Here is a 13,107-nt window from a genome sequence, read left to right on the forward strand (position 1 = left end):
TAGAGTGTTGGCCTGCGGACTGAAAGCGTCCTGGGTTCGATTCGGTCAAGGGCATATGCCTGGGTTGTGGGCTCAATCCCCAGTAGGGGGCGTGCAGGAGGCAGCCGATCAATGATTCTCTCTCATCATTGATGTTTCTATTTCTCTCTCCCTCTCCCTCTCTGAAATCAATAAAAATATATTTTAAAATAACAATAATAATAAAAATGACGTTCTATAGGTTTCCCCTCACAAAGGAGTATGCAGGGGTGTCTCCCATCTGTAGTCTGAAACGTAACTGTGTCTTTTAACTTCTTTTCTCTCTCGGTTTTCCTCTCTCATTCTCTCTAACCCCCTCCCAGTCATCCCTTCAACAAGTAATTATTGACCACTTCCGGTGCGCCAGATGCAAGCCATGTAGCCTCTAGCTGAGCACCTAGCCTCGGTTCCCTCTTTTGTAAATTGGGGATATTAATAACGCCTGGGCCCTGGAGATGCTGAGAGTTAGGTGAGTTATGTGTGAAGCACTTAGACCACAGGCCGAAAAGCAGTGACCCTGATACAGAGGTTTGTGGTTCTGGTGCACAAGTCAGGCTGCTGCTGCCCGGCTCTCACGTAACATAATTACAACCTGAGAGGCGCTGCTAAGGAAAAGTACGCTGCGAGTTTGCAACAGGAGGACCTAGAGGAGGGAGAAAGGCGGGGGTTAAGGGAGCGTTTGGGAGTGAGCAGAGGCCTGAAGACTGCGTGGGTAACCAGGCGAAGGGCGAATAGAGGTTGGGAGAGGTGTTCTGAGCAAAGGAAACAGCCCATCCAAATGCCCTGCGGAGAGGATGTGGGCCGATGGAGACGCCCTAAGAAGACCCGGGTTTCACTGTATAGAAAAGCCCAAGATGACAAAATGCAGAGTCAGTAGGCGTTTAGCTTAAAGTTTCGGCCGTCTGCGGTGCTGGACCTGGTGCACTCGGCCCCCGCCCGCCGGCGCCTGCTCCCGCTGCGGGGCGCTGGCCAGCCGCGCGCTCTGCCAGGCCTGCGCCCTCCTGGACGGCCTGGACCGAGGCCGACCCCGCCTGGCCATGGGCCAGGGCCGTCGGGGGCGGGACGAGGTGGGGCCAGCGGCGGGGACTTCGCAGGAGCGGGAGCAGGTCCAGCCCCCAGCCCGCGAAGCCCTTCCCGCTGTCCCCACCTTCTAGGGTCCCCAGCTCTCCACTGTGACCCGACCAAGGAGCGCCTGTAAATGACACTGTGAATAAATCCGAGTGACCTTTGCCCAGGGCTTCTGGGAGGGGGACACGACCGGTTGCCTCTGACCCTGCAGGAGCTGGGGGCCTGGGCTCCAGGGTCTGAGGGAGGAGGGGGCTGAACAACTTTCCACTCCTGAGCGAGTGGGAATTGGGGGTGGGGGTGGGGTGGGGCTTTTCCTACCTCTGACAGGTTCTCAGACAGCCCCAGCCCTTCCTGAGCACCTACTGTGCGCAGGCGTTTCCTGTTCGTCTGTAGAGGTAAATAAAGCCGCCTGACTTGACAGGCACACGGCTCAGTAATCACGGTGCTTCTCTGAGCCCTGCGCACCCTGCAGGCCCCGCCCCTCTCATCATTTGCATAATCTCATTAGCTGTGCCCTGAGGTCCCCAGGCTGGAGAGCAAAGGAACTGGGCTTCAAGACGGTGGAATTCCTCCCCACCCCCTCACACCTGAATCCCTCCTGGTGTCGGTGATGGGTGGGGAGCAGCTGGGTGGGCTCCCCAGACCTCAGCTTCGGGAGGCAAAGCTGAGTGAGCCTGGGTGCGTGACTTAACGTCTGTGGGCTGCAGTTGCCTCCGCTGAAAATGGACTCAGAGCAATGCTGTGACGATTGGATAAAGGGCTTCATGAATGGTGCTGTCGTTTCCATTAAGGTTTGGCCACCAGGGAGCTCTGGCGTTCAGGGTTGCTGGCCCGAGGGTCCACACAGATGTGAGGCCCAGAAGCTTCCTGCCTTAGGGGGCGTGGAGGTGGGGTAGGGGGTGGGGCTTGGTAATTCAGTCCCACCTCCAAGCTTTGCTGGGCTGGTCCCTGGTCAGGAACGCCCTCCCTTTCCCACCTTCCTGTGCAAATCCTCCAGGGTCCACCTGGGAGCCTCAGAGTCATCCACCCCGCCCACACCCCACCCCCTGGGCTGGCCCTCACCTGTGGCCATTCATGCTCTGGGTCTCATTTTTCCTAATTGGACTGAGCTCTGAGAGCAGAGACCAAAAATCCCTCCCCTCCAGATAGCACAGCATCATTCATCCAACATTTACTGAGCCCCTAATGTATACAGGGGCGGTAAAAATATAAATAAATAAAATAAAAGACAAAGCTCTCACTTGTGGAGCTTACAGTCTATGGGAGAGAGACAACAGAGGAGTAAATGCATACTCTGAGGTCTGATGATGAGTGCTGTGAATAGGAAATGAAGGGCCGTGGCCAGTTTGGCTCAGTGGTGAGGGCGTCGGCCCATGGACTGAAGGGCCGTGGGTCGATTGCTCTATCCCTGGCCCTGGTTGGGGCATATGGGGGAGGCAACCAACCAATCCATGGGTCTCTCTCTCATGGATGTCTCTCTCTCTTCCCCTCCCTCTCTCCCTTTTCCCTTCCCTCCACTCTCTCTAAAAAAAAATTAAATAAATGGAAAGAATATCCTTAGGTGAGGATTTTTTAAAAAATAAAGAAGGAGCCGAAACCGGTTTGGCTCAGTGGATAGAGCGTCGGCTTGCGGACTGAAGGGTCCCAGGTTCGATTCCGGTCAAGGGCATGTACCTGGGTTGCGGGCACATCCCCGGTGGGAGGTGTGCAGGAGGCAGCTGATCGATGTTCCTCTCTCATCGATGTTTCTAACTCTCTATCTCTCTCCCTTCCTCTCTGTAAAAAATCAATAAAATATATTTAAAAAAAATAAAGAAGGAAATGGAAGAATACGAGGGGAAAGGCTGTGAAGGGACCTATTTTAGTTTGGGAGATCAGGGCTTCTTTGAGGAGGTGACTTAGGTAGAGACAAAGCAAGGGAGGTTTCCAGCCATGACGGACTATCTCATGTCAGAACAATCTTTATGCTGAGACCAAATGGAAACAATGCACACCCAACACACAGAGAGATATAAAACAGTCTATATGAATACATCAAAGAGCAGCCAGAATCGCAGAGCAAAGGGCAGCTTATTCTGCAGGAGGGGCCAGAAGGCTAAGGAAGCAGCCAGAAAGCACAGGCTAAGAGGCTGGGAGTCGGAGCTGAGTTCAGCAGCATCGTGGGGTGGGAGACAGAAATGGAGTCTGGGGCTACTGAGGCAGTGAGGACTCGAGAGGCCAAAATCCTGGGGACAAGGGAAGAACAACATTGAGGTGAGCCCAGCATTGAGCTCCTCTTTTCCTCTGGGAAAACAAAATGATGTTCAGGGTCTCCTCAGAAGGCCGGGTCCCATAAATACCTCACTTAGGACCCAAATAGATTTACAAGTTAGAGTCAGGGTCACGGGCAAGTAGACTCATCCACAAGTACACCAGAACCCACTTTCAAACTCAATCCCACACTGGATTTTTTAAAAAAATATGTTCTATGGAAGAGAGAGAGAGAGAGAGAGAGAGAGAGAGACATCGATCAGCTGAATCCCACACTCACCCTGACCAGGGATTGAACCCACAACCTAGGCATGTGTCCCGACCAGAAATTGAACCATGGACCTTTCAGTACACAGGATGATGCTCAACCAACTGAGCCACACCGGCCAGGGACCACAGGGGATTAAAAAGATCCCTCCTCTATCTGCTTGCTAGGAAGCAAAAGTAGGGGAGCCCGAGCCACACAGTCCTATTTCCATTTAAATTGGTTAAAATTAAGTTTAAAGCACCACTCACCGGTCTTACTAAACACATTTCAAGTGCTCCGTAGCCACATTCGGCCAGTGGCTACCGCATTGAAGAGCACAGGTACAGACCATTTCCATCACAAAATGTCATTGTGCAGCACTGTTCTAGACTGTTCTAGAATCCAGAGGGAACATTTTCCAGAGCCTCAGAAAATCTCCACAATTCAATAAAAACTTTACAAGCCTATCGGGACGAAAGGGCTGCACACCAGGAGGAAAACAAAGCATCGACATGGTCACAGATGAACCAGATGTAGGAGTTTCAGGCATGGACTTGATCATCAACGTGTTCAAGAAAAGAGATGCTAAAAAAAATAGATGCTAAAATGGGGGCTCTCGCTGTCAAACTGGAACACTTAAAAGAAGAACTAGGCAGAATGGAATGACTGGCACCACACTTACCCTCCTGCGGTGAACACCTATCAAACCAGAGATAACATGCTTGGCAACTCACCCCGCCTTGCTCCAGATATAGCTCTTCCTCCCAATCGCCTACCGTGATGACCAACACCAACACCCACCAGCCACCCAGCTGTGTGCCCACAGAGGCAACGGCTTCCCTGAGAACTTCCTGTGAGCTTCCCCTTTCGACTTCCACATTGGCAGCAGGACACCTTGGCTTTTCATATTTTCGACCAGCTCTCTCACGTCCACCACTCCTGTGCTGCAGGTGAGCTGCTCCGTAACACTGTCTCTCACCCTCCCGCTCGCTCCAGAACAGCACTCCCTGGCTCCTGGCACATGGTCTAAGCCAGGGGGGGGGGGCAAACTTTTTGACTCGAGGGCCACAACGGGTTCTTAAACTGGACCGGAGGGCCGGAACAAAAGCATGGGTGGAGTGTTTGTGTGAACTAATATAAATTCAAAGTAAACATCATTACATAAAAGGGGGATGGTCTTTTTTTTTTTTTTTTTTGTTTTATTCATTTCAAATGGGCCGGATCCGGCCCGCGGCCGTAGTTTGCCCATGGCTGGTCTAAGGTCTGGGTTTTCTAATAAATCCAGTCTTCTCATAGTTCTCTGGGTGGCTGTCTCCCAGATTGCACTGTGTCTGATGCGCAATGACAAATTACACAGACTACAATATAGACCCTGGGTAGGATTCTCCTCCTCCAGGCATCGTTAATGTAGCCGGTAGCAGGTGGGCCACTGCGATCTGATGAAGGGCTGAGGAATTCAAAACCCAGCTGCCATCCCTATGGGGTCTCATCTATTTCCAGCCCAAGGTCCTCGGTCATCTCCTGCAGGTTTGGCCTGGTCTTCGGGGCCTAGGAGGACCGTGGAATGTGTTGGTCTCTTCCATAAATGAGAAGATGTAGATGATTCTACAGTAAACCCGTAAATTTCAGGATGAGAGAAGGTCAGAGCATGCGGATACACAGGCACTATGTCCTACACCATGTCCCCAATCCTCATACCTGCAGCTTCTACCCTATGTCCTTCTCTAAGTTGTACCCCAATGAAGACCAAGGACCAAGTCCCACAGCCCTGTTATCCTACACACACACACACACACACACACACACACACACACACACACAGCAGGGGCAACAGCAACAGCAACAGCTTGGGCTTGGAGGGACCAAGTCCAGGACCGCTGACATCACGGATCAGTCCTTTCTCTCTGACTACCAGGGGCAGTGGCAGAGCAGCAGACATCAATGGCTTTTTCTGGGTTGGGCTTCCTCCCAACACCTCCCCCTCTCAGGAGCTTTCTTCTCCCCAGTGACAACCAGGAAGTAAAGGCTGAGCTTCTCACCCCAGGTCTGGTGATCACCTGTCAGGATGGCCCCTTTCCCTCCCACTCCCCCCTCCTGTCACCTGTCCCAAGTGTTCATCCTCACGCACCCTCAGAGAATGGATGGCATTCTGCTTTCCCAGAATTCTTGGGACCTCTCTCTGGGAGCAGGAGGATCTGGAAGCCAGGACCTACCTGACACCGAATTCTCTCTCTGTTCTGGCCCACAGACCAGCTCCGGTCACACAAGAAGCCTCATGAAGAGATGGATGAACTCATACTCATCCCAGGGGGCCCCTGATGGGCAGAGGCTAGAACAGAACAGGGGCCCTGAACCAGCTGCAGATGGGAGTGTGCTGGTTTGTGGGTTTCTGGTGTCAATTTCACTTTAGAAAGCTACTGAACGTGAGTGTGGTTGTCAGTCCATTCTCATGGTTCCCATGAGCCCTGCTCTCACACCTTCTAACGTCTAAACCAGCGATGGCGAACCTTTTGAGCTCGGCGTGTCAGCATTTTGAAAAACCCTAACTTACCTCTGGTGCCGTGTCACATATAGAAATTTTTTGATCTTTGCAACCATAGTAAAACAAAAACTGATATTTTTGATATTTATTTTATATATTTAAATGCCATTTAACAAAGAAAAATTAACCCAAAAAATGAGTTCGCGTGTCACCTCTGACACGCGTGTCGTAGGTTCGCCATCACTGGTCTAAACAGTTCTTTCAGCCACAAAAGGCATCTCCTTTTTTATTGTCTCTATTGAATCTGCCTCTGCTTACCCCACTCATCTGAGCTGAAGAAGTGGACTTGGCATACTGCCAGGCAAAGAAAAAGATCTCAGATCATGTTTTCTGTTGCCCAGAGCTCCCTGACAGTACAAGAAATGGGCTTAAAGCAAAAGCAAAATGATGGGGAGGAAGTAAGGGAAGGGCAGGAGTCTGACAGGTTTTCTGGAGGGGGTGAGAATAGAGTTAGCTCTGAGGGCCAAGGGGCCCAGTGACCTCTCAGAAATGCAGTGTGTCTCTGAAGCCGTCTCCTCTTCCCTAGGATGAGGGAGGTTCCAGGGGGAGACTGAGGAGGAGTTTGGCTGCACCTCTGTCCTGTAGGACAGAATGTCACCAGCCTCACTCCCCGGCCTTACCTCCACAGGAGACACAGCAAGACTCGGCCTCCAGGGGACCATCCATCCAACTGGGGAGCTCCTGGCCAGAGGGGTGGCGCTGTCCGTGGTTCTGGAACACACCTGGGCTCAGCACTGCCAAGGACCCCAACTCACAAGGCCAAGGTCCTGGGCCTTAGGTCAGCAGGGCACCTAAGTTCAAGGGGCTTATAAAGGCTGGGTTCCTCTTGGGAAGGAAAAGTCAGGAGAAGGGGTGGGAGTGGGCTGGGCTCATCTCTATGCTTTTCCTCTCACCCCTCTGGTTGCCTTACTCTTTTGAGCTTGTACCAGCAAAATGCTAAGATTCCACTTAGCATTTGCCACCGAAATGTCTCAAAAAGAGGAAGTTCCCCTAATGAATTGCTACATGTCTTAGGGGACCTACCAATAAACTATGGCCACCATTAAGAATTAAAATGTCAGTTTGGCCTTCACAGAGGGTAGTTTTAGGAGGACCCTGGGACAGCAGGGGCCTGGGGAGGAAGCTGGGACTGAGGAGGAAGAATGTGCAGACACTGTGAATGACAAAAAGAAATATTGATCAAGTGTGTTTACTGCCCACCGGCTGGAAAGACTGTTAGCTGTTTGCATATTTTCTTACTGGCACTAGAAACATAGGAATTCACCATACACCATAAATATTGTGGGGACAGTGAGCTACTCAGTACATTCATAAATAAAGTTGAACATTTGCCTTGGTACGCACTGTGCTAGGTGCTAGAGATTCAAATGTGATCAGAGCAACCCTGGCCAGGTGGCTCAGTTCATTGGAGCGTCGTCCCATAGACAAAATGTTGTGGGTTCTATTCCCTGTCAGGGCACTTACCTACATTGCGGTCCTCCCAGTCAGGTTAGATGCAGGAGGCAGCCAATCAATGTTTCTCTCTCATCTCTCTCTTTCTCTCTCTCTCTCTCTCTCTCTCTCTCTCTCTCTCTCTCTCTCTCTCAAAACCAACTTTAAAAAGGGAGCAAAGCAGATTTGACACTGCCTTCAGAGTGAACCAGGATATTCTGTGGAGCCTGTTTCTTCAGCTGTATAATGGGACAGAACACCATTACTCTGAGGTGACCTCAGGGCTGTTGTGAGGATAGGGAGGAGCTTTGGGGACCCGGACGCCCCCATTTATGCCAGGACTAATGTCTCTTCATCATTGACTCAACCCTAGCCACACCTCCCCTCACTATTTCAGGGCAAGACAGGTTGTGCCATGATGATTCTCTCTCATCATTGATGTTTCTCCCTTCCTCTCCCTTCCTCTCTGAAATAAATTATATATATATTTAAAACTATTTCTAGTTTGTAACTTATACATTCTTATTTTATTATGTGCAGTCACTACCATAAAAATTACGGCATCATAATTAACTTACCAAAGTTTTAGTAAATGAACACTTCTCTCTCCTCCTAGGTAATATGTACATATTTAATATTCCCCACCACAGCTACTTTGGGCTTAGCCATTATTACTGTCAGGAATTTAAATCTATATTTTTATTCTACAGGCAATAATTTCCCCATTTATTTGTTCCAAAACATCTGTATTACTTCCTCATTTTTGCATTCTCTCTGCTAGGTATAAATTATAAAGTGACATTTAAAGATCGTATCTGCTTTCTTCTGCTTTCCATGGTTGCTCCTGAAAAGTCAATTAAACTGCTCTGAGCGAGTCCTCATTTGCCTGCACGCTTGATCTCTGAGTACTCAGGGCTGCCGGTGGCCTCCGGGTTCTGAGGCTCCTGTGTCTTCATCTCATAAAAGCTGAGGTTGGCGTAGTAGAGCTCTTGTTGCTCCCCGGAGGGAGGGCCATCCTTGGAGGGGGGCGCTTGTTCTGGAGGCCTGTCTGGCCCTAGCTTTTCCTGGGAACCCTGAGTGGAGGGGCAAGAAGGGAGTCAGAGAGGAATAAGGCAGACATGGTCCCAAGGGGAAATTGGGTTGATGGAACAGTTTTCATTCTTCCTCATTCCACACACACGTCTTCTGAACTCAACTATTCCCGCATGCATTTAACATTCTGTAATATTATACTGAGGGCCTACTAATCACGTTTCATCCTCACAGAAACCCAGCATGAATTGCACTCATTATCCCCATTTACGGATGGGGAAACTGAGGTGAGGAGAGGTGAAGCAACATGCCCACAATGGGTAGAAAGTAGTCGTTTTGGGGAGATGGTTCTGGCAGCCGGGGCCTATCAGAGAGGTGAGGTGGGCTCAGTGGTCAGTGTGGCTGGGGCAGGAGGCTGACCATTGGTTCTGGGAAATGAAGGGGAAGTCAACTCCCAGCTGTCTGTCCAGCTGACCTCAGAGGAGCTCAGTGTGGACTCCTTAACGGACATGCCCAGCACCACCCCCCACACGGCATGAGAAGACACCCGGTCACTCACCCAGGTGACTGTGCCCATCACAGGATCTTCATCATTCCTGACCTTTGGTCTCCCAGCTGCTTGCCTCCTGCAGGCTTTCACTCTAAGGGAAGAAGTCAGCAGCTAGAATGGCTCAGGCACAGGAGGGCAGCTGCCCCCACTCCCTGATGGACAATGGAGGCATCCAGACCCTGAGGCCAGACTCGGAGACCCTCCTGACATGCAGGTGAGGGTCCCGTCCCCCTGGATGCCCAGGGGTTTGGCCAAGACTGAATGTTCATCACCGAGGCCCCTCTCACAAGCAGAGACGTGTGCACAAGCCATCATCAGTGTGATTCATGGCAGCCAAAACGTCCAAGCAACCCAATGTCCGTCAATGAAGGAACGGACAGATCAAATGTGCCCCATCCATACCATGGAATATTATTTGTAAATGAAAAGCAATACAGAGCTGACACATGAACCTTGAAAATGTCATGCCCCTGGCCAGTGGCTCAGTGGTTAGAGCGTCGGCCTGCACACTGAAGTTCACAGGTTCAATTCCTGGCCAAGGACATGGACCTGGGTTGCAGGTTCCATCCCCATCTCTGGTTGGGTCTTGTAGGCAAGGAATCTATGAATGTGTCTCTCTGACATCGATGTTTCTCTCTCTCTTTCTCTCTTCCTCTTTTCCTTCCACTCTCTCTAAAAATCAATGGAAAAATATTCTTGGATGAGGATTAACAAACAAAATAATTATTATAATAATTAAAGGAGATATCGTGTTAAGTGAAAAAAAGTCAGTCACAAAGGACCATGTGTTGTGTGATCCCATTTATATGAAATGTCCAGAAGAGACAGGAAGCAGTTAGTGGATGCCTAGTGCTGGGAGAGGATGGAAACAAACTAAAAGTTAGATGATGTGCATGTCTTTTGCTTTTTTTTATTATTTCAAGCAAATGAAACATTTAAAATTGACTGTGGTGATAGGTGCACAGCTGTGTGACTGAAGGAAAAGCCACTGAATTGTATACTTTAAATATATGGGAATTTTGCCTCAATAAAGCTGCTACCCTCTCCGGCCCTCCCAAAACAGTCCCCTCTGGATGTACTCAGCTCTGCACCTCCCTGCCCCAGAGGCCCACCTGCAAAAGGAGAGGAGACACAAGCACAGGGACAGCAGGGCCAGGGCTCCAGCACCTCCGAGAGCTGCAGGAACCACTCCTGCCCTGGGGCACCGCCTTCCCTGCAGAGAAGAGGGGCGTGAGACACCCACTAGCTGGACTCGGTCTCTCCTCTTCCCACCTCCTCCCAGCACCCGCTGTAGGTTCAGTCAGGCAGGAGATGCAGGCCCTGTCCTAGCAATCACTCCTGTCCAGGCCACAGCCCCCTCCCCTCCCCAGCTCCATCTTCTCTCTGACCCACTCCTTTCTCCTTGGCCTCTGCCCCCAGCAGGCCCCGACCTGGCAGAAGCAGGACAGAGGCGCTCTGGGTCCCATGCACATTCCAGGCCTCACAGCTGAGTTTGAGTCCCTCATTGAGCACAGGGCGGAGGCTCAGGGAGCTGTTGGTCCAGGGCCCCTCTGAGATGGAGGTGACCACGTGGGAGGCGTTGCTCTGATTCCCCTCCAGCAGCCCCGCCCCCAGCCGCCAGCGCAGGGAGGGGGCCGGCTGGGCCATGGAGGAGCAGCTGCAGTGCAGATCCTGGTCCTCCCAGGAGCAGGAGGGTCCCAGCAGCTGCGGGGGGTCTGTGGGGAGTGAGGACAAGGGTCAGCGGTGCCTCTAATCTCCCCAGAACCCAGCTGTGCTGCCCCCTGGGGTCTCCACACTCACAGACCACGGAGAGGCTGAGAGAGACACTGTGGGAGCCCAGCGGGTGCCGAGCTTGGCAGGTGAACTCTCCTTCCTGTGCAGGCCCCACGCGAGGCAGCTCCAGGATCGCGGTGCTGGAGATGGGGGTGGCGTTCAGGCCTGGGGACCCCCGGAACCAGCTCAGCTCGGCAGGGGGGTTGCTGTTAGCCACACAGAGCAGCCTCAGGGCCTCTCCCTCCAGGATGGTTAGGAGTGTGGTTTGTAGATTCTTGAAGGCTTTGGGTAGAGAAATGGAGAGAGAGAGAGAGAGAGAGAGAGATGTGTGTGTAACACAGGTCAGGCACCCACCCACCAGAGGTGAGGGTCTGGGGTGATGACTTTCATCCTTGACCTTCCCAAGTCTGATCCCATTCAAAATCCTGCTTTCTGCTCTGCCCCACCAGGGCCCGGGGCAGGTCCCCGCCCAGAGAGGAGGGGTTCTTTCCTACCTGGGTGGTTTCTGTAGGAGATGCCTATGGTGAGGTTCCCTGGGGCATCTAGGATAGAAAGATGGGCCCCACTTCACATGGAAGTCACCCCAACCCCAAGGAGGGGCAGTGGGAACCGGGAAGGGGGGAGAGCTGTCCTTCTGGCCCCCTCCCCACCTACAGGCACATCCATGCCCGGGTGTTCTCAGGTTCGCTCAGCCTTCTACACACACACACACACACACACACACACACACACACACACACACATCAGTCCCACTACCTCTAGGGACCCAGGCATCCATCAAACACTCACAGGAGACATTGAGCCGGATGGTTCTCTGTGAGGTCAAGTGAGGCCATTCCCGTTTCACCTGACAGGTGAGGTTGGTGCCATGGTCCTGGGGCCTGGGGGTGAAGGTGAGCACTGAGAAGCGGCGAGTCTGGGGGTCCAGCAAGTCCACAGCGGCTCCCGCCCAGGAGAAGGTGAGAGGTCGTCCCCCTTCGCAGGCCCCTGGCAGGCTGCAGGCCAGCTGTGTGCGGCGGCCGGACTCCAGAGGCTCCAGAATCTGGATGTGGGGTTTGTCTGTCAGGGAGGAAGAGGAGAGGGGGAGGTGCCTGGGCCTCAGAAGCTGGGGACCCAAAGTGTGATCCTGAGTGGAACTTGTGTCTCAGGGCCCCTGAGCTCCCCAGGCCCTGTGATCTTCCCACCACCCAGTGCCAAAGGCCTGGATCAGGGAGTGTCCAGTGTCCTGTTCCTGCTCTAAGTCGGGGTCCCATGTCCCTGGGTCCTCCCCTGGGCCCCTGCCTTACCTGTCACCTGCAAATTCAGCTTCTTCTCTCGGTAACTATGTTTCACAGAATTTCCTATCTCCACTTGGAAGAAGTAGCGTCCTGTGTCACTCCTCCTGGCATCTCTGATGTAAAGGGAACAGTCCTGGGTCTTGGGGTCCGCGAAGATGAAACGGTTTTCTGTCTCACTCTTAACCGGTTTACGTGGGTTGCTCGAGGCCACAGGAGAATCACAGTCTGTGTTGTCCCTGTCCTGGTACCAGTAGGTGTAGAGGTTTCTAGGGGAATACCATGAACTCCAAGGGTAAAAGAAGGAGCAGGGCACATGGACACACAGACCCTCATGCACTGTCACTGAATCCTGCACTCGGAGCTCATACTCATAGCCTCGTTGCTGCTGGAGGGACCCTGGGGGAGGGGGACAGAGGCTCAGCAGCAGCCCCGGCTGATCCCCCTCTTACCCAGCCCCCTCCCTCACCCTACTCACCCTCCCAAAGCAGGGGCAGCAGCAGCAGGGGCACCATGTCTGCCTCTGGCAGGGCAGAGCGGTTCCTGGTCCCTGTGTCAGGGAGGTAAGTGCCCAGCTCTGAGGTGAGGCCATAGGACGCCCCAACAGGAAACCCTGGTGGAGGGACCGTGGCCAGAGTGGAAGGGAAACTTGGCCTCCACAGGATGTGGGGGTGGTTGGTGGTGGCTGAGAAATCAACCTGTCTCCCTTCCCCCTCCCACCCAACCCTGCCAGTGGATATGCTGAGGCCCTCAGAGGTTGAGAGGCGTGTCCAGATGTGAATCTTAAAGTAATCACCTTGCAGATGATGTGTAAGTGGAGAGGGAGGTCACCCAGGGGGCCACTGGGGTCAGAGCTGGACTTGGGGGAGACCCACCCTTGAGCTGAAACCACTGATGGGTCTGGAAAAGGATAACTTTAAAT

The 13,107-nt window shown here is 52.5% G+C and overlaps 1 protein-coding gene across 1 annotated transcript; it reads right to left on the reverse strand.

Annotated features, from left to right (window-relative positions):
- Window positions 1-8,354: 8,354 nt before the first annotated feature.
- Window positions 8,355-12,700, reverse strand: LOC102426897 (sialic acid-binding Ig-like lectin 5). Its single transcript, XM_006107579.3, has 9 exons — window positions 12,664-12,700; window positions 12,198-12,584; window positions 11,701-11,979; window positions 11,406-11,453; window positions 10,939-11,193; window positions 10,531-10,853; window positions 10,251-10,351; window positions 9,148-9,229; window positions 8,355-8,629 (listed from the first exon to the last, which is right to left on the reverse strand). Exons 1-9 carry the CDS (start codon window positions 12,698-12,700, stop codon window positions 8,435-8,437), a joined length of 1,707 nt encoding a protein of 568 aa, XP_006107641.1. The 3' UTR covers window positions 8,355-8,434.
- Window positions 12,701-13,107: the final 407 nt, after the last annotated feature.

Source organism: Myotis lucifugus, unplaced genomic scaffold (assembly GCF_000147115.1).
Source record: "Myotis lucifugus unplaced genomic scaffold, Myoluc2.0 scaffold_1267, whole genome shotgun sequence".
Classification (NCBI taxonomy): Eukaryota; Metazoa; Chordata; class Mammalia; order Chiroptera; family Vespertilionidae; genus Myotis; species Myotis lucifugus.

Coding starts and splice junctions, on each gene's coding strand:
- LOC102426897 (XM_006107579.3), bottom strand. CDS start 12,700: ATGGTGCCCCTGCTGCTGCTGCCCCTGCTTTGGGAGG. Junction 11,980..12,197: donor GCTGAATTTGCAGGTGACAG/GTAAGGCAGGGG, acceptor TCTCCTCTTCCT/CCCTGACAGACAAACCCCAC. Junction 8,630..9,147: donor TGATGGGCACAGTCACCTGG/GTGAGTGACCGG, acceptor CCCTCCACTCAG/GGTTCCCAGGAAAAGCTAGG.